Source organism: Calliopsis andreniformis, chromosome 3, assembly GCF_051401765.1.
Source record: "Calliopsis andreniformis isolate RMS-2024a chromosome 3, iyCalAndr_principal, whole genome shotgun sequence".
NCBI classification, from domain to species: Eukaryota; Metazoa; Arthropoda; class Insecta; order Hymenoptera; family Andrenidae; genus Calliopsis; species Calliopsis andreniformis.
The window spans coordinates 17,711,850-17,732,024 of NC_135064.1; the positions used below are offsets into that span (position 1 = coordinate 17,711,850).

A 20,175-nucleotide genomic window follows, 5' to 3' on the forward strand; every position below is an offset into this window, starting at 1 on the left:
TGTTTCTACAACGAGGTTACTTGTATTCTACTTAACCCACTATAGTTTAGACTTAGGGCTTAGATTCAGGGTTTAGTCCTAGGATTTAGAACCAGTGTTTAGATCTAGATCGAGAACTACCAGAACTCATTAGCTTTCGATATCGATCACGATTTTAACGCGAGAAAACAGGTAAGATCATTGTCGAGAAGAATGATGTTCATTCTAACGAACGACTGAAATTAATAGAGATTTACGAGGAAGCAAAATTGTAACGTGGCAGGATATTAATTGGATCGGGCACATTGCGCGTTTATCAGTGGAGTTTGATTACGAGTTGATTACAATTTTCATGGAATATTCAAGTTCAGAAATGTCATCGACCACAGATGCAACGAACGAGTAATATCACTATATTAATATTTGTTTTATAGTAACATTAACATTACTATTTTCTGAACAATTAAATACTGAGAAAAAATAAGATATTTCTACACCCAGAAAGTTTTTCAAAACCAGAATTCCAACTTTCGCCATGTCTCAAACTGTTTAAAGAGTTTAGCCTATCAAGCAAACAATTTACCCTAACACACTGTTACAATAATCTTAGTTTTAATAATCCTCAACTCGACTGTCGTTAGATTTAATCGTGGTGGTCGCGTCCATGGTGGTGTTGTCGGTGGGAAGCAATGGTCAGGTGTTCGCCACTTCCGCCATAAGAGGCATCCGCTTTCTGCAAATACTGCGAATGCTCCACGTCGATCGACAAGGTGGCACATGGCGACTTCTCGGCTCCGTCGTGTTCATTCATCGACAGGTGTGTCAGTACTAACAATATCGATGCGAACTCGTGTTGCAATATGTTAGCTGTTCTAGGATTATGGTAATCGTCATTGAGTATAATGTCTTTTGCTTCAAATTTTCAGGAGCTGATCACGACACTGTACATCGGGTTCCTAGGTCTTATTTTCAGCAGCTACTTCGTGTATCTTGCCGAAAAAGATGCTGTTGGGCCCGATGGAAAAACAGACTTTTCCAGCTACGCCGATGCACTTTGGTGGGGGGTGGTGAGTGTTGAGATTCGTATTGTTTTTTAATGTTCAGAAAGATTAATGAAGCACTATGGAAGTGTAGTGCCAGCTGTGATGTAATAGTAATCCCTTAGGCTGTGGTTATAGTGTTTGTGGTTCTAGCGTTTTTTTGTCTCGCTCTTACGATAAATAGTCAGAAAATGCATCCACTGTAACCGCACCATTAGATTCCAGTAGGCGAAACTAATTTTGAAATATTATTATATTTGAAAAATACTATTAATTATATAGTACAGGGTAATCCTCTCGCTAGGAGATTCAAAGACAGTGTCGCCATGAAGACATCGCAGTGGGAAAGTGCATCAGAGCACTGTGGACCTCTTATGTTATAATAAAGTCCTGCTGCGATGTTTTCATGGCGGCATTGCTTTGAGTCTCCTATCTAGAGGATCACCTTATATATAATTATTCATATTTATTTATTTATTTATTTAGTAGATACATAGTATACGTAATACCGAGATGAAATAAGTAAAACGTAGCTTCCAGTTAAATTGATCTACTTTTCAGTAGGAAATCTCGATATCCATTTTGCCATTTCATGTTTCTCATTCATCTCTGATGCTCTCACGAGTGCTCCTTACATTTGCCTGGTTCATTTCATCTGGTCGTTTGAGCGACAAGCGTGGCAATAATCTGTGAAACAATGCATTTCAGTGTCGTACAATAATTACGTTTTTATTTGTCGTAAAAGACTGCTGATAGACAGCAATAACCTTGCTTTTTATTCCTTCCTACAAATTTCAAGCTCTCTTCAGCATTGATGAAAGGCTTGTCATGCAACATCAATTTTTAATAGCTATGAAATTTTACAATTACCTACAATCGCAATCAGTCTTAATTTTAGAGAAATTCGATGCTTCGAAAGAGGTAATTAAAACACTTCCATTTCGAAAAGAAGTGAAATTTTCGAAATTTTACATGTAAAAATATTCTTTTCAATTTCGATTATTAATTTGTTTCAAAATAAAATTCGCTTCCATAGCAAGAAACATTTGTCTTTAAAAAATTAGTTATTTCATTAACTTGAAAGAGTATATAAGTAACAGAGCTGTACGGTAAATTTAATTAAAAACAAAAGAAGAAAAAATGAAAAAAAAGCCTGAATTTCTTCAATATGTCTATAGTTCAAGAATGGCTTTTCTTTAAAATTATAAAAGAACTTTCTTCGCTGAAAATGGCTGTAATATGGAACCCATTACTCGGTGTAATAAGCATTTAGTTCGTTCAGTTTCCATTAATGCGTATAATTAATTCAGTCGACTGATTCCGCCCATTCCCTTCAATCGGGTTTCGTTAACCGAACTGTAGGGTTTAATTGTATGCATGCAGCATGGTCGCAAATGTTTATTAAACGACCGTGCTAATCATTTGGAAAATATGCCTGTATTTGTGGCATGGCTCGTGCGGTCTGACGGTAGATCGATGAAACCGAGGCCGAATAAACATCAGGATTTAAACGCGACTCGATTCGCGCTGCCTCGCGTGAATTGTCCACAATTTAACTATCGGTTTGATTTTCGTCGGGCGATTTGGATCTTCGCCAAGCGAAATCGACGCGATGGTAAGACTTCCTTTGGAGGTTTAAGCTAAAGGGATTCGATTCGGAGGGATTTTAAAAATGTAAAGTTTAATTTCATTAAATGGAAATGGTTAGCTTTTATTGGCCCGAAGAGTGGCATTTTTACGATGCGGGGATAAGTCGTACTTAAAATTGAGGATAAAATGAGAGAATAAAGAGCATTTTAAATGAAATGTGTAGAACCATTGAATTAACCTATTTCTTGCTAAAGTTTTCTTTTAAAATTTTTAATTAAAATAAATTGCTTTCACATTTCATTATGTAGAAATATGGAGAAGTAGTTCCAAATAAATATAATGAAACTTGAATGAGAGTCAAAATTTATGGAGATAGTAAATTCAAACCTAAATTCAGTAACCTCAAAATAAATTGGAAATTTTTTAATAGAAATTATGTCTGAGAATTAATTGAGATAAGTAGTTTGACTGTAAAATGAAATCGTAAAGTCTCAACATCAGTTGTGGGTTGAGATCCTGATATTATTGAGCAGCACTACTGACTGCATGTCCGATCACATATGGGGTTATACTACTTAATATATGTACTCTCTAGGTAGGGACGTGAGTGTCGAAGTCTTTGTCTTGTCTTATTTCAGATTACCGTGACCACTATTGGCTACGGTGACACTGTCCCACAAACGTGGATGGGAAAAATAGTCGCCTCGTGTTTCAGCGTATTCGCCATATCCTTTTTCGCACTTCCAGCCGTAAGTATTATCCTGACGTTTGTCAAATACAAGTAACCCTCGAATAACACGATGTTTGTATTACTCGATACTTATGTTACAATTTCTCTATAACAATTCTTTTTCTTTTGCATTATCAAGACTTATTATTTTTATTAACTTTGGTCGTTGTTGTCACTAACGAGTACCATACAATCTGACAAATAAAAGTGTATTCTTTTTCTTATTATTAAGTATTAAAATGGGTTATAAATCTCATTTATAACATCAACTTGTAACAGAATTTTCACTAACATGAAACCAATTAATCGTGTTCTACGAGGTACTGTCTGTAAAATAATATTATTGAAAAAACTGCTCAAGTTTGACAAAGGAATGTATTATCTAGTTAGATTGAAGTTTTCGAAGAACATATGTGTAAAGCAGTGAATGGTCGATGTAATAGAGTACAGTAGAACATCGACTGAGACTTAAACAATTATCTAAAAGTGATCTGTTAAACGTGATAAAAATAGTTCTCAAGAGCGTGCTCCAGTTCGTGGTATTTTGGCTAATGAAGGTATTATTGTATAGAGGGTATTTGACGATAGGTGTCAGAAATTTTAAGGTGTGATTCTACATGCTAAAATAAGACGAAAATGAAGATAGACAGCATTGCGTTTGGGGGTTCATTTTTAATTTATTAACTATTGAGAAGATACCTAAAATACGCGTGGAATGTCTCTGACCTATTCTATTAATTTCATTGTGGCTGACTTTTGGGATTAATTCTACTGACTTCGTTGTGTCTGACTTTGGTGACTGATTTTACTGATGTCGCTGTATCTGACTTTTGGGACTCATTCTACTAATTTAGCTGTATCTGACTTTTAGGACTGATCCTACTGATCTCGTTGCATCTGACTTACGACTTATTCTACTACCATCGGTACGTCTACCTCGAGACATATTCTCCTTATTTCGCTGTGCCTGACTTAAGTAATACATACCAGAAGTAATCAGACACATTCCACACATATCTTAAGTGTTTTTCAAACAATTAATAACCCGGAAACGAATCTCCAAAAACAATTTCAATCATCTTCATTTTTCGCCTTATTTTAGCATATAGAATCACCCTTTAGATTTCTTCTAACGCCTGTCATCGTACACCTTCTACACGTTCCACAATGTTCCCAACGATTCCTGTTAAAAACATCCACAACAGTAAGCAACAGACGGGGCTGAATTTTCCACTGTGGTCTCTCTTTCTTAAAACTACTGTCCAAGAAAGGCGAGGGTATTCTGTTGACTTTTCAGGGCATATTGGGATCCGGTTTCGCTCTGAAGGTCCAACAAAAGCAACGGCAGAAGCACTTCAACCGGCAGATACCGGCTGCTGCGATGTTGATACAGTGTCTATGGAGATGTTACGCCGCCGACAAGGCTATCAACAGCGTGGCGACCTGGAACATTTACATCAAGGATCCAGCACCGACAGGACAGCCCTCGACGCCACTGGGAAAGGTAAGACGTTTACGGCTGTTGAGATGGCGAGTTCGATGGCAGTAGCTAACTAGCCGTTGATTGTTGATGTTTCCTAGTTGCTTATCATGTTCCCCGGCCGCTCTGATGGACGCTGGCCGATTGCGATTTTCGTTCCTTGCCGTTAGCGTTTTGGATCGTCTCTCGATTAGCGGATCGCGAGTCTCTTTTTCTTTCCTGATTCTTCGAGTATCGTCAGAGCATTGAGTCTTGTCGAGCTGTTTTATTCATACCCAGAGCGGTTTCAAGTGAATATTACGATTACGTTTTGATTGGAGATCATTAGGTACTACAATGCAAAGAAAAAGAGGAGAATTGAAGGAAGGGTTGTTATATGTAGAGTCTGTGAAATGGAAAATGATAATTGTGGTATGTAAATTTGACTAGGGATGGGTTGTTGTAACTGCAAAGTATAACATTTTTCAGAAATATTCATTTTTATCCGCTCTGGCAGTGAAAGAAATATTCAGTGAAAACACGGTCTTGAAGTTCTGAACATTATTTTGTTTTTCAAAGTTCTTCTGATATTCCTTTTTTGTCTTGTTCGATCTCGGTAAATCGATGAGGTGGAACGAAATTTTGCATACAAAGAATTTATTATTCATTAAAATTATTTTTCGTTCGGTGCTAGTTCTTACTATTTTTTTGAATAGCTGTAGCTTCTAAAGGTGTAATTGATTAAATATTCTTTCAGTATAAATTTACTAATTTTACCGAGATCGCAAGTTAGTATAATGTATGGACTGTCCTTAGAATGGTGTCAGGAAGCTTAACAAGCACACTTTAGTAACAAATTATAGATACCTGTCACTTTTGGAATAAAAAATTAACAAAAACAAACAATAATGTATCTATAATTAATAACGAACTAATAACTCTAATACTTTACTAAATATTCTCTACTGTTTCTATTCGATCATTTTCTTAATTACCTAATGGATTTTGCTTTTACCAAAAAATCTACTTTGCTTCTATACTAAAATTTACATAGCAAACGAAAGTATTATATCACCGAATCTATATCTATTAAAACTTTCTCTGTTCTCTAATCTTCTAAACGTACCATTTTAAAGGCACTTCTGCATTATATTTACAAAAGCTATTTTTTGAACGCGTCAATAAGTCGGCTAGTAACGCCCGCGATAACAAAGGGAGAGATAGCGGCAATGGATTTCGTGAATTTAGACGAAAATTAAACCGAGAGGGGCGATCGAAATATCCGAGAAATTTCGATTGCTCTAAAAAAGTCATGCAAACAATTTGGCAGTGGATGGACGCAAGCAGGGAATGCGAGTTCCGCTCTGTGTTTTCAATGTGTCGTTCAGTATGTCCGAGATATATCTAAATATTACTTGACTGTTGTTCGTGACTATTCGTGTGTTAATGCAGTTCGAGTTTTACGCTTAGAAGCTTTTTCACGTTACTCTTCCCTTCCCCTCCTTCGTTCAGAATCTTGCTTATTTTCTTTCCCCGCGCTTTTCTTTCGGTTAAATCGATTATTTTCTAAGATAATGGAAACGAAGTATCGAGTTGAACTCTTCCTTCGGCTTTTACCACTGTACGACCACTATCTACCAACAGCGAAAGGCTTTTACAGATTTTTTCATTTAACGATCGTTTAATCGAATTATTTACTGGAACGTGATTACTAAAATACCCTAATGGAAATCTCGGTGCTTCCCCGTTTGAGGTAAATATTTTCGACGACAAAGTTTCAAGTGAGGACATTTAATACCAAGTTTTTTAATGATTTTTTTGTAAACGCATACAGAATAAATTCCTCTTGGTTGCATTATAAATCAGGCCTGTGGAGTGTTTTAACTTTTCGTTGTATTTTCAGGAGTACGGCTACTGCTGCTCGCTACTTAAATCGTTTCACATTGTGTTGGCTCCTCGTGGGGACGTATGATGATCGGAGCTAAGAGATGATTAGGTAAAGATCATATTTAGAAATAAGGGAAACGATCAGGCAGTGTACATTATACTTGCATATTTTTTAAAACATTGCTTGATCGTTTCTGCTATTCTGTGTGCTGAAAGTCACCCATATGATTTTTACCTAATCGCTTCTAAGCTCCAATCGTCTTACGTTCCCACGAGGAGCTAACACAGTGTGAAATAATTCGAGTGGCGAGCAGCAGTAGGCCGTGGTCTTTAAGTGCTCTCAGCGGATATGTACTTTTTACACTACCTATACAATGACACAAGTTTAATATTTCAAATGCTATATATGTAGTACAGAGTGCAGAATAACTTTCTATCGGAGGTAGCACCTACACAAATAATAATAATAATAATAATTAAAAAAGAAAAGATTAGGTCATGACTCCGAAAATATAGCGAAAAGTTGAAACACTCCCATAATTACTTCTTTCTTCGTTTCACGTTTGCATAATATTTATTCAACATAGTTCCAAGTGTGATCGATCGATTAGCCAATCAGTCATTTTTCGTTTTCCATGTACGTACATACGTTTAAGACCCTTTTTCTGGACGTCGTTCCTAAAGCTTCGATCGATCGATCTTTTTTTTGTCATGCAAAACATTGCTCGTACACGGTCAAAAGAATAATCGTGCCTCGAGTCACGCGATCGACGCGATTGAATTAATCCTTCGTCGTTCTTTCGTGCACACATATGCGGGGAACGTAAATGCATAGGTGTGTATACATGAAAATTTATGCTTTCTTCTACGATCTTACATTCTGTTACGGTTAATTTACATTTCAGTTCCGTTGCCTCTTAACGTTCTGCTAAAGACCCATGTAAGGTCACATTTCTATGTGTGGTGTATTTTTCGAGCGCCTGAAATTTGCTCAGCTCCGCGCGTTCCACGCGTGGAAATGTGGCTTAACGGTACTCGGACATGCAAGAAGGAACTACGATTTGGAGGAGTGGTTTTTCGAGGAAAGTGAATATAAAGTATAGGGGACGATGAGTATGAATCAAATTTGGGTTTAGTCGTTAGAGATAAGATACGTAAAAGGAAAGTTAATGTTAACTTTTCGAAGCCGCTATGTCGACTTCATTTGTTAGGATGCAGATTTGGGATCAATGATGTAGCTGAAACATAGACACGTTTATCGAAGCATGTTAGTTTAATTGTACTAGCTTAGATGGGATTTATAGCCACAGTAATACCTTGACTTACGTGAAGTAGTACTTAAGTTCTTCGTATTTATGCTGTTATTACAATTTTCTGTAGGTAATTTCATTCTTTTTAGTATTACTAACTTTTTATTTTTTCGTATTCATTGCTTACAGAATTTTGGTAAATATTGTGTTGTAGAATTAATAATTTTGTTAGTTTTACAAATATGAAATTTCGAATATTATTGAAGTAATGATATTCATACAAATAAAATAGATTTGTTAGAAATTTGATACGATGAATCTGTACCCCCTGGCAAAAAGTTTTTGATCAAACGCAACAGTACCAATTGTTTTTGAAAATGTAAAATACTACCGTACTAGACCCAATTAATATTTCCATATGTTCTATGTTCGTACAATAGCATTTTACAGTTCAGAAACTACAATATTTTTGAATAATTATATTGTTGCATGTGATCGAAAACTTTTTACCAGGGATGGTATACATCGAAATAGGACTAAAATGATTAATAACGAAATTGCATTGGAGTCTCCGTTCTCAAGTTATTAATTGTTGAAAAATCAACTAAAATATATGTCTGACTTGACTTATTCTACTGATATCGTCTGGCTTGACTTATTCTACTGGCATCGTCTGACCTGACTAATGCACGCTGGCAGTAGAATAAGTTTTCAAGTCAGACATGTTCCACACACATTTCAAATGCATATGTATACATATATACGTATATATCTTTAACAATTAATAACTTGAAAACGAAACCTGAAACACAATTTCATTATTCTTCACTTTCGTTTTATTTTAGAATTTAGAATTTCTCTTCCAAGTTTAATATCTACTGTATACTTTGTGTAGATATCTTTAACAAGTAAGAGTATATTTTCTAATGAGTTAATATGCTAATATAGTATACGATCACGGCAGTTTGTATAAAACCAGTGAGTACGTAATTTCGGGATATTACTGTATTTGAGTTGAAAAGTTACTAATTGGAAGATCAAGGTTCCCTTTCCTTACTTTCTCGTCAGCGCACGTATTGCATCCGATCAGATTCTGTGATTTTCAGTATAATAGTAATCCCTCGTAAATAGAACACCAAACGGGACCACGCGTGTTCAATTGTCGAGGTAAAGTTATGAATGGTAGCCTGTGCAGTAGAGATTTTAAATTACCTTGAACTTGTTCCTAGTGTAACGTTATTAGTTGCGTTTGGATAGGGTTGGAAATTTCGAAGCTTGAAGAACGTTTTATTTAGATTTGTCGACACACTGATTCGTGAAATCCTCGACGAATTGAAGCCTATGGAATATAAGTTCAACGATTTCTTGCATCTGCTGCCAAAAACTTGCGCTAAACCTAGACTACTCCTTTCTCCCTGGCCCCCGTTTTTCAATAGACAATCGTGCGTTGTTAATTTACATGTATATACAATTCAGTGTTCCTTATGTTGGACGATTTATAAAATGTACCTAATATATTTCAGTTGATTTGTGTAAAGAAGATGGTATGTAAAGGCTTTAGATTTATTTCAATTTTTACTATTTTGCATGTTTATTTCTTTCTTTCAATTACGTCACGTTTACTTTGTCACTTGTACGAAGCGCCTTCGTATCGCGAATCGGGACCACTCGCCCACGTGAAATCCGACCGTGGAGTATGCTGATTTACCTCGCCCAGAATCGCTTTGGCTTCAAACGATAGTCACAGTTTATCGTCTCGATCGAAAAATTACACTGGCAATTACTTTCGATATTTACATTGAATCGCTGGCACACGAGGGACTGGAGGCATACTCGAAAGTAGGCTGCAGCTTTTCAGTAACCATCAATTTGAAAAATTTGCAACGTTTTTAACCATCTCGGCGTGGGATAGATTTGCATTAATTCGTCACGATAAATGAAGACACGGCATTCGTGATTTCTCGAGTGTAGATGCGCGTTCTATTCTTGGAAATACGTTCGAATGATTCACAGGCGTAGATTTACGAAATTATGATTTATACGACACATTTTTATTGTTATTCTTTCTTCTTTTGCACTATTCAGCTTTTGTATCACCGTACAGATTTTTGTGAGTCGAAGATCCGTTTCACGCGATGCGGCTTCGACCTTTGTTTGTTTATGGTGCATGCGCTTCTATTTGTGTGTCTTATGTTTGTGCATACGATGCATATACGTGCAGCAAAGCTTATTTGCACGGGAAATTAACAAGAACCGAGGATATTTCGTGAAAATGAAAATAACTTGTGTTTACTATGATTCTTTGAGTACACTGCAAATTTTTAAGTACGATTTGTACGAGAAATCGTGTACGCTTTAAATTATTTGAATCTAAAATATCGTAAAATAGAATTTTTATAGCATATGTATTGCAATTTTGAAATATTTGCAGCTCTTGAATAAATAAAACATTCTAGAGTGAATCACACTATCGAATTTGGAAAGATAGAATTTTTATAGATATTTTACAGTTTTGAAGTATTAACAACTGTTGACTAAGTTACAGCAAGTATTTTAAAGTGAATCATACTATCAAATTCAATTGCTTTCATAATTGATTATTCATAGAATGAATATACTATCATAAATAATCATGTACATCTATTAAATCTTAACCAAATATTCTCGTTTCTATGAATATTCTGCACACGCCAAACGTCAGTGGAAGGAATAATTCTGACAGAAATATGTGAAAAATAGTTTGAAAAATGTTTTTAAAATTGATTTGGCAAGTTTTACAATTGAAGTACTCATAAAGATTAAAAATCTTTCAAAATAAATCTCCATTTGTAAATTAAAATTTGAGTCACCAATTATAGTGCATTGTCTCGCTTGTAGAAAATAGTTGTTTTAATATTTTCCATAAAAACGAAACAGAAATTTAAATTTAAGGGATTAGAAATGAAAATTAAATTTCTATTTCGTTTTTGAGTAATTATAAAAGTATGTTTATTTCAATATTTGTTTTCGCTAAAAGATTGGGTAAAAATTTATTTTGTGAGAGATTTAGCTCCTTCTAGATGGATAAAAAAGGTTCGAATATGCACTGCCTTAGAAATCAAGGTTTGACATTTCGTATTTTTGACTTTTTGAATTCATGGAATACTACATTTTTTAATTCTTTAAAGCAATAACAAGATGACAAAAAGGTTCAAGTATATTTCAAGTCTAATTGAACTGAATAAGGGTTCAAGCACACTTAAGTATATTTCAAAGTAGTATGTATATGTATAAGTCAGACATAGAAAGTATTACATCTTGCTCGAAGACCACAAGTATCAGTCAATAGATTTAGAATAACTTATTTTCATTTAATTTCCAATACAGACCTAATTCATATTCGTAACTCCGAAATTACAGTGGAGCATATCCTTCAAACGCTCAACCTCAACAATAGTAAATAAATATTATAAAGTTATTTTGTTTCTAAAATATTCCTTACTCTCTAGTAAGTTCCAGCACTCACGTTATTCCCATCTATAATAGTCGTCCTTAACAACCATAAGGTGTAGTTGCTGCAACGTAAAAAAAAAAAAAAAAAAATGCATTTTTCCAAGAAACTGCTCAGAAATATTCCTACCTAAAACGTGCTGCCGTTTTATTTTCGCATCAAGCTGCAGGCAAAGGGGGAAAGACGTGTTCAGTGCTCGCAACGCTTGGCAGGAGAATTTACGCTCGTCCGCTGTCGCGATCGCCATTCGAATTCTTCCGGTAGCGCTTTCTTCCTTTCGAGACGCGATTGTTTCCTGAATCCCAATGGAACGTGTCGCGTCGTCTCCCACCGCGACGCACGAGTACGTTTCCTATGCTCACACGCTTGCAAATACGGTCGCGCACTGAAGTGCTCTAAAACGAAACGATGTTCCTATTACTCAGCCTTTCCTGTGCATTTTTTCCTGTTCGTTTCTTCTTCCTTTTTTCGGGACTCATTTCGTTTCATTACTTTACCAGTGCCTATGTTTGGTTGCCTGAGGCGCGTGGAATGATTAGGTTCGAACAATTTTTATTTGAAGCGATGGAAACAGTGAGGTCTAGAAACTCGAAATGAAATCGAGCAATTTGGATGCTGTTTTATTTTCGTTACTGGTGAAGCACATTGCAGATATCGAGTTTTTGTTTTAAGGATTTTGGACGTTTTGATTGGATACTGTAATTGGCAAGGCGGGCAACATCACTTTGGGAAAGTTTTCTCTTTTGTTAGTCAGACATAGGATTAATACATAATTAGATACATTTATTCTCGTGAAATAATAATAGGTACCACATACAGCTGTTAAATGACATATAGAATTTTCTAAATATATTTTATAAGGTAGTTTAATTTTTAATTTCATATCTTTCAATAATTCACTGTCTGCTCGTATATTTCAAATTATATTATAAAATACACTATTTATGTCAATTTCAATTTCCTATATTCCTTATTGTCTGAAATCGATTACTCTATCCTTTGAAAAACTCATATGAATATCTCTGAATACAAAAGAGAATTAGAAAATTTCTGAACAAAGTAGTCTGCTTTTCGTCAAATTACCTAAATGGAACTAAGAGATAGGAGCACACGCAGTAACAATATTAGTCAACTCTAACACTTCAAAGAAAAAGCTATTATAAACGTTTCCAGCTTTTCAGCTTCGTTTCCAGTTAAACAATAGAGTATACAATTCAGTTTTGGTACTTCTATTAATAAATCCAATTATCCGTGGAAGCGCCTAAAACCAAAAACTCGTTTATGCTATTTTTTGATTGTATCTCTCGGAATCGCGCCGACTTTTGTGCGGCTTCTCGCTGAAAAGGAGAGAATGAAATTGTTTGCTCGGGACGAAGATGGAACAAGGCGCCAAGCCTGCATCCGTTCCTCGTCCCTGCTACTTTATCGAATTTTTTGCACGTACACGTACGAAGTAGTGCTCGATGGCCACGGGTGAAAATGAAACTAGTTTTCGTGCTCGAACGATAGGAACTGGGTCAGGATCAATTTTCAAATCCGTTTTCGGAGGCTGGCAACATAAACTCTGCATTAACGTCACTATCCTAGGCTGCTCTCATTAGGCTCCCGAGGAGGACGAGGAAAACGAGGGGGGACGTGTAGAGGATGTTGGGAGGAAGGGTTCAGGACTAATAGAGTAGCTAGGTTAGACTTGGACCAAATGGAAGATACTTGGTAATCATAGTTGAATAATTACTGTTGGTTCTGTTAGGAGCCATTTTCTTTCTGACGATATCAAGGAGTAGAATTAGTAATGAAACTAGTATACAACTTCATTTTCAGTGTCTCGTTTACTGGGTATATTAACGATAAAAGTATAGAAAAATGGAGGCAGTTGAATTCGTAGAAATACGGTGAGTTAATATCATCCGAAGGGATTTCTATTTGTAAGTAGTATAAGTACGTATAAGTCAGACTTAGAAATCTGTAATACAAAGATCTTGAGTTCGTAAAAATATTAGGGTTGTATATTTATGTATACATTTTTATAACACTATAAATTCTGAATTCTTTCTTTCAATGTGGTGTAATTCAGAAATTAAAAACATTTCTATTATTACCGCTTTAGCCACGCAAGAATCCTCAAAAATTTTCGACTGCTCCATGTGCAGCTTCATTGAAAACTCGATTGAATTTGAAAAAGATCAGACTTCATACCGTAGAAGTGAATTTTGATAATGCAAAAGTGGTGAATTGCTAAAAATTTTATTACATTATAAAAGAATCTGAAGGAAGCGTTAGATCATTCTCATATTTATAGCCCATTTGATGCTTTTAGCATGTGGGACATAGGAGCAAATCCGTAGGGAATAATGAGAGGCTTTTTTATGGAATAATTCGATTTTAATATCCAGTTCTGAAGGAGAAAACCTTGAAAATTTGTTGAAAAATATTTTGAGGAACAAATGTAAAGTGTATCAAAGATTAATAAGTCAGTAACAGAGACTTGACACGTAAAAATCTTCCTAGCAGCATGTTCTTTGAATTCAAAATCAGTGATCAAAACTTGAATCAGAATTACCAAAAGCAATTTTCCAAATATCCACATATTAACAACTTTCCAGTGAGCCGGAATCTGGGTTACCTAGTTCCCTAACTTCTCGATCCAAAATAATACCACTCGATACTAAAACTTCCCACAACAAAAAGATAATCAAATATTCCCTCCTCAGGCAATCTCCAATAAATCGGAGTCACTGTTTCACAAAACCAATCTGAACCAGTATTCTAAAGTATTTTCCCAAACTTCAGATTACAAATCTTCAACTTCTGTAACACCTCAGCGCGGGAAAATTTCGTTTTATTGAAACTTTTTCAAATTTAGTTCCATTGGTTATTACAGTGGAACGAAAAATGAGGATAGAATTTGTTTTTATGGTACGTATAAAACTTGTAGTCATGAATAAAAGTAGCTTCTTATAATGGTATATCTATTATTGCATATGAACTATTAAAATCTGAATTTGATCAATACATTTTGAGCCACAGTACATTACTTACAAATTACTATTTCTATTGATTTTGTGATCTAGTTTATATTTATTTTTCTTTCATTTTCTAAAGTTTTACGTATGACTGTCTAGGGTTCTAAGTTCTTGTTACATCTAAACAGTTACTTTACCCTTATTATTTATTGATATTATAGTTTTATTATTATTATTACATAGAATATACGATAGTCCTAATTCTGACTAGTAAAGGTAACAAATAATTGAAAGTCGAATAATTGTATTCTACTGCAATTTCCGACCCCTGTAATTCGACTGCTTCAACAAACAAGACCCTCGCTGAGGAATTAAAAAACAATCTCAAACAATACCCACCGCGATACCCTATTTCTGATCGTAAAAACAGCTGAACTTTACTTTAGGAGACACAAAATTATTAATGTTTGTTATATGTTCTTATAATATTTGACGAGTAATATTTAAAAATACCACCCTCAATTTTAGGGATTCACTTATGAAAAAGTTATACCATAAACTCAACAAATATTTCTTGTAAATATTGTATAAATGTGTAACTGTACTTATATTAGTCGTTTAATTGGTAAAGAAAGATTTATCAGAATGAGCCTGTACTAGCTTTTGTGATAAGTACCCTCTATCAGATGGGTCCAACCATATCACCTAATCAGAACTCACCAATCACAAGTCACACACAAGTTAACATAACCTTAACGTATCCTTCCCTAAATCGCAGTCTAAAAGCACTAAGTTTCACAGACACCTAACCCCTAAACAAATTCTACACAAACTCTACACAAACAAACACAAGAACTAACCAATCCCGCGTGGCTCAAAATAAAAAAAAAAAAATGCCAAAGGTAAAAGAAAACTGCAAAAGAAAGCGGCACGAGCGTAAGTCCTCGAAAGCAAGAACTTCATCCCCCGAATGCGTAAAGGGATGAGGCGGGGGTGTGTAGGGAGCTTTTCAGATGTCCAGGCGCTCGGAGCCGAGCTGGTGCTCGCTAGTAGGGATAGTGCATGTTGTGTTCGACGTGTGTTGTAATGGGAGGGCACCGGGGGTTCAGTCTCTCCTGATCCAGGTGGCAAAGAAGGCGAGCGTACTGAAGAGGCGGAAGTCGCGGAACCGGATGGACGTCCAGCAGCAGCAACAGTCTCTGCCCCCTGTCACCATATCCGGCGGCGTCTCGAGCGCCGCGGCAGGGGACGCGGGGGGACAGCACGAGAGCCAGAGGATGGAGAACGAGGGTGACGTTATCTTCTACATGGAGGAGCCGAAGGCGGGAACGCCGAACCGTGCCAGGCGCGACAACCGGTGAGTCGGCCATTGATTTTCCTCTTGCACGCCGCCCGCGGAGGTGTCGGGTTGCACCGGGGCCTCGTTCACGATCCAACGATGGGGAAAAAGGCGGAACGAGACCGGACGGATTGAAACGGAAATTACTTTCTCTTATTTTCCCATTCCTTGCGCCGCGGCCAGGGCTCGGAGCGACGCGAGGGTTTGGGAGATCTGGTCGTTGCAGGGAGATTTTGGGGAATGCCTTAGGAGGGGGTTTGACCCTTGGCTGGTACGGTGTTGGTATTGTAATAGATATAAGGAATTGGTGAGGTGAAGGTAACTGGGGCTGATTTTTGGAAAATTAATGTTTTTCTGTGGTGATTTTTAAATGCTGTAAGGGTGGCTTAAAGCTTTAACGGTGTTCGACGAGTATATTCGTTATAGGGGAGTGATTAGTTTTAGGGTAATCAGGAGTATACTCGTTAGGAGGCAGTGATCACTTTTAAGGTGATGATGAGTATGTTTCTTATGAGGAAGTGGTAACTTTTAGGGTAATGAGGAGTATACTCGTCACGTAAAGAAATAATACTGTATTGCTTATTGATATATACTTACTGTGGCAAGTAATAAAATGGCAAATACTGCAAATGGTATTTTATTTCTTTATGCGACGAGTATATTTGTTATTACCCTAAAACTGATCGTTCCCTCGTGACGAGTAAACTCGTCAAGCGCGGTTAAATGTAATTCTAACATACCAGTTGAAGATTAAAATTATCCAATGAGTGATGTAAATAACTTTTTGAAATGGATGTTTCTTATTTTGTGGGTTCTTTTTTGTTTGCTATGTGGTTTAACCCTTTAACAACAGAAAAATCCTCTCATGGGTCATGACTTTCCTTTGTGGCCAGAATATGTGAAATATTGCAGAAGGATTTTATAAAGCCTTTAGAAATGATCAAAGAAGCTTAATTTGAAAATAAAATTTCAAGGCTCGTTGAATTTTGAAATTACGTCCAAAGCTAATTTCGGCCTCACTTACTTTCATGCACCATGTACCTAATCGAAATGGGTGGAAAATATGAAGATGACGCGAAAAGCGAATTCTCCACGAAAAAGAGTCGTGAATAATTTGCATGTTCCGAGAAGAAGTCGTCTGTAGTTCCATTTGAAGCTTCACGATTTATGGTAACTCTAGTCGGCTCTGCATCGATCCCATAAGATCCTTCGAGATTTTCCAGGAAGCTTTTGAATCGAAGAGAAAGAGATAGTGCAGTTTCAGTGGCAGTTAATGCTTTTACTATTGATTTTCTCTTTGTTACATTGAAAATCTTTTCTTCTGTCAGTTCCTGATTGAATCTTGAGCTCGAATGTTTTTACATTTATTATGAGAATATTGAAAAAAGGTACTAAATATTTCAGTTTTTTCAAGTTATATATTTTTGAAATATTTCTATTCGTAAATTTACTTCTTCAGCACTAGTGAAATATAAGATATTTTTTAAGGTTCTAGTAAAAATGATTGGATCAGTTACAAATAAGAAATACAGTGTTACATGTATACCTAACACTGACACTTCCTTGACCCGAATGAACGATTTTGCAAATTGCTCTAGAGAAAATCCCCAAATTCGGGTGACATGACAAATTCCATCGCTGATAATAAAACATTCAATTAAGTAGTATCCTTCAAATTTAAGAAAGTAATAATCAAGAAAACTCCTATAAAGTATTTCTTTATTTTATCTATCTTATCTCTGGTTTCTATCATCAACTATCATCCAGTTTCCTTTTAGCCTCCCTGAAGTTTAATGCCGCGTTAACTCTAACATATAACCATAATATCTGTACAATTGTTAAGCATATGTTTTTAATAATCTTTCACGAACAAACTCGCGAGTCACTGTCACTTATATTCCTCCCTCGCTTAAGGCTTTCACATAGCCTTTGTTTTCATAATCCAGGAAAAATGGTAAAGCAAGGATGTTAATTTAAGAGCAGTTAATAAGCAACCCTGACTAACGTGTCAAGATCTCCGTGTCGAAGCGTTGGTAAAGTGGAACAGCCACGTATAAGGCATGCATCAGGGTGGAAAACCTTTGGAAATTTCGCGGAATAATAGGCGGTCGGGAAAGTTAGCCTGACAGGAAACGTCAGCCGACTGAAGGGCATTTTCTCTAGAGCGGCTTTGGGGGCTTCGAAGGAACTAGTTCCTCGAGTTTGTTAGTGTGAGTAGCGTATTTCCGGTTGGCAGGGGGAGCCTGTTCACATCGCAGACTAGCTCCGTCACAGAGGCCACCAGCGACGAGATCGACATTGATATCGAGGAGCCGCAGAGGGTCACCACGTGAGTACACTTTCTCTTACTGTTGGCAGTGAAACTTTGACACGGTCGCCAGCGAACTCTCGAGCGAGCCAGAGATATGGATCCTCGAGTATGCTTTGTGACTGAACAGCCATGAAAATCTCGAAACTTTCGAATATCGTGAATATAGTGGAGGTTCTCGACGCTTTAAAAGTCTTTGAAAGCCATTACTATTATCCTTCCTGACGTCGCAACTCGTTGAGAAGTTCTTGCACGTGATGGTGATTTCTGTTCCATGTAAAAGAGAACTTTCATTTATAGGCGTAGTAAAAAGTAAACTATGCAAATAGAGAACAGAAATTGTTATTTAATATTCGCGAAATTTGTGGAGGTTCAAGTAGACTATGAGAGTGGAGATTTAAGACATTTTGACAGATATTTGACAAATAAATTTATTTATTGTAGGGTTCTTTCAGATGAACTTATTCTTTTCCTTATTCTTATGTCACATACAAAATTCCCAATCCTGCTTTATAATAGGTCTGGGTTAGGTCATATGAAACACGAAGAGTTATTTATGAAAACTTTGAAAATTATTCTTCCTAAAATATGTATTTGAATGAAAATAATTAACATGCATTTTTTAAAATTTTTAGCTTTCTGTAAAATATGTACCTCTGTTAAAGAATTACCTTTGAAGTTTTCTCTAAATCTCTATGCATTGTGTTTGGAAAGATTGTTCTATAACAAAAGTATCTTGCGTTAATAGAATCTGCTGCGAAGATTTTCTTCTTATTGTAATCCACGCGAAGCATTTGGAGCGAAACGAAAATAGTCACTTTATATTCAATTCTGTACGCTACTTATTTTTTTTAAGGTAGTATAAAAGGAGATAGGGAATTTTGTCTGATTAAAAAAATTTCCATTCTTGCTTACCTACCGTGGTGTGTTTGCTTTCTGAAAAGAAAAAAAAAAGAAAATAGAAGGGTTTATCTTGAAGATGCAAGTTTAAGCGTGATTGCTTAGGAATTTCTGTAGCTCGAATCTTTTCCTGGTTTCCGTGTAAGCCACTTTCTCTCTTTAGGGAACATGGCAGACTGATTTATAAAACGTACCTCTGCATCCCACGGGCATTCCATCGATTTTAAGTCTCCTGCTTATTTTTTTGCAAACTGCTCCTCCTTTGAGACACATGAGAACCTAATTCGTAGAACATACTTTAGGAGAATGGAAAATGATTCCAGCACTTTCTTTGATTTCCTGGGGTACCAATTTCTCCAACCTGGTCCGATATTCTTTTAGAAATATACAAAATTCAGGAGCAAGTTCCTGGAACATCATAGAAATATCTCCTACTATTTCTTTAGAATGCACTTATTTGTTTTACTGTACAGTTATCAAGGATTTGCTTAACAGAAACTCTTTCCTTCTCTTAAGAGGAACTTAAGTGAAAACAGCGGCGCCTGATCGAGCGTAGATAGTTCAAAAAGCTGAAAGGAAACTAGGAAATATCGACTAGGAAGGGAATATCGATTATTGCAACGTTCGCGTCAAGGTAGATAACAAGTGAAATCGAGGCGTTAGGGAAAACCGACCAGTCCTATATCTCCATGCAAATTACCTTCATTTTACATGCGGAATCGATATTACTGGAGAATTTTCGTCCAGCGTGTACTGTCTAGTAGAACACCCTGGAAACTCCCGAGACGGCGACCTGGGACATGCATTCGATCTTCGACCGCCACTGACTCGATGGTTCGATCAATCTCTGTGTTTTTTCTTGGACGAGACTCTGAGAACGAAATGATAGCGGGCAGAGATCGAAATACGGTCGCTGAGGGGCACGTACGAGTTGCGGAATGATATATTACCTGAAGGGATTTGTGTTGGTCGGTTCTATGCTGCAATTTTTTGGTACATTGCACTGGTACTGATGTCTTAAAAATTGTAGTATATCGTGTAGAATAATCTTCCTTATTGTATCACGCTTTCTTTTAAAAAGGTATTCGATTGTAGCAGTGTTTAAAATAGGTCATTATTTTTTATTCTTTTTTTCTTTTCAGAAAAACTATACAGTGTATCGAGTCCTAATTTGCTTTTATTTTTAAGCAATGTTTGCAAGTCGTTTACGCGAAAAACGACGTTCGCAATTCTAATTTTC

The 20,175-nt window shown here is 36.3% G+C and overlaps 1 protein-coding gene across 1 annotated transcript in view; it reads left to right on the forward strand.

The window, feature by feature from the left end:
* Positions 1–20,175, forward strand: part of LOC143188874 (potassium voltage-gated channel subfamily KQT member 1-like) — a 64,568-nt gene that overhangs the window by 27,663 nt on the left and 16,730 nt on the right. The window contains exons 5-11 of the mRNA XM_076393372.1: positions 621–796; positions 906–1,046; positions 3,248–3,358; positions 4,637–4,843; positions 9,459–9,479; positions 15,513–15,745; positions 17,964–18,056. Of these exons, the coding sequence (XP_076249487.1) occupies positions 621–796; positions 906–1,046; positions 3,248–3,358; positions 4,637–4,843; positions 9,459–9,479; positions 15,513–15,745; positions 17,964–18,056 (982 nt within the window). The remainder of the gene's footprint in view (positions 1–620; positions 797–905; positions 1,047–3,247; positions 3,359–4,636; positions 4,844–9,458; positions 9,480–15,512; positions 15,746–17,963; positions 18,057–20,175) is intronic.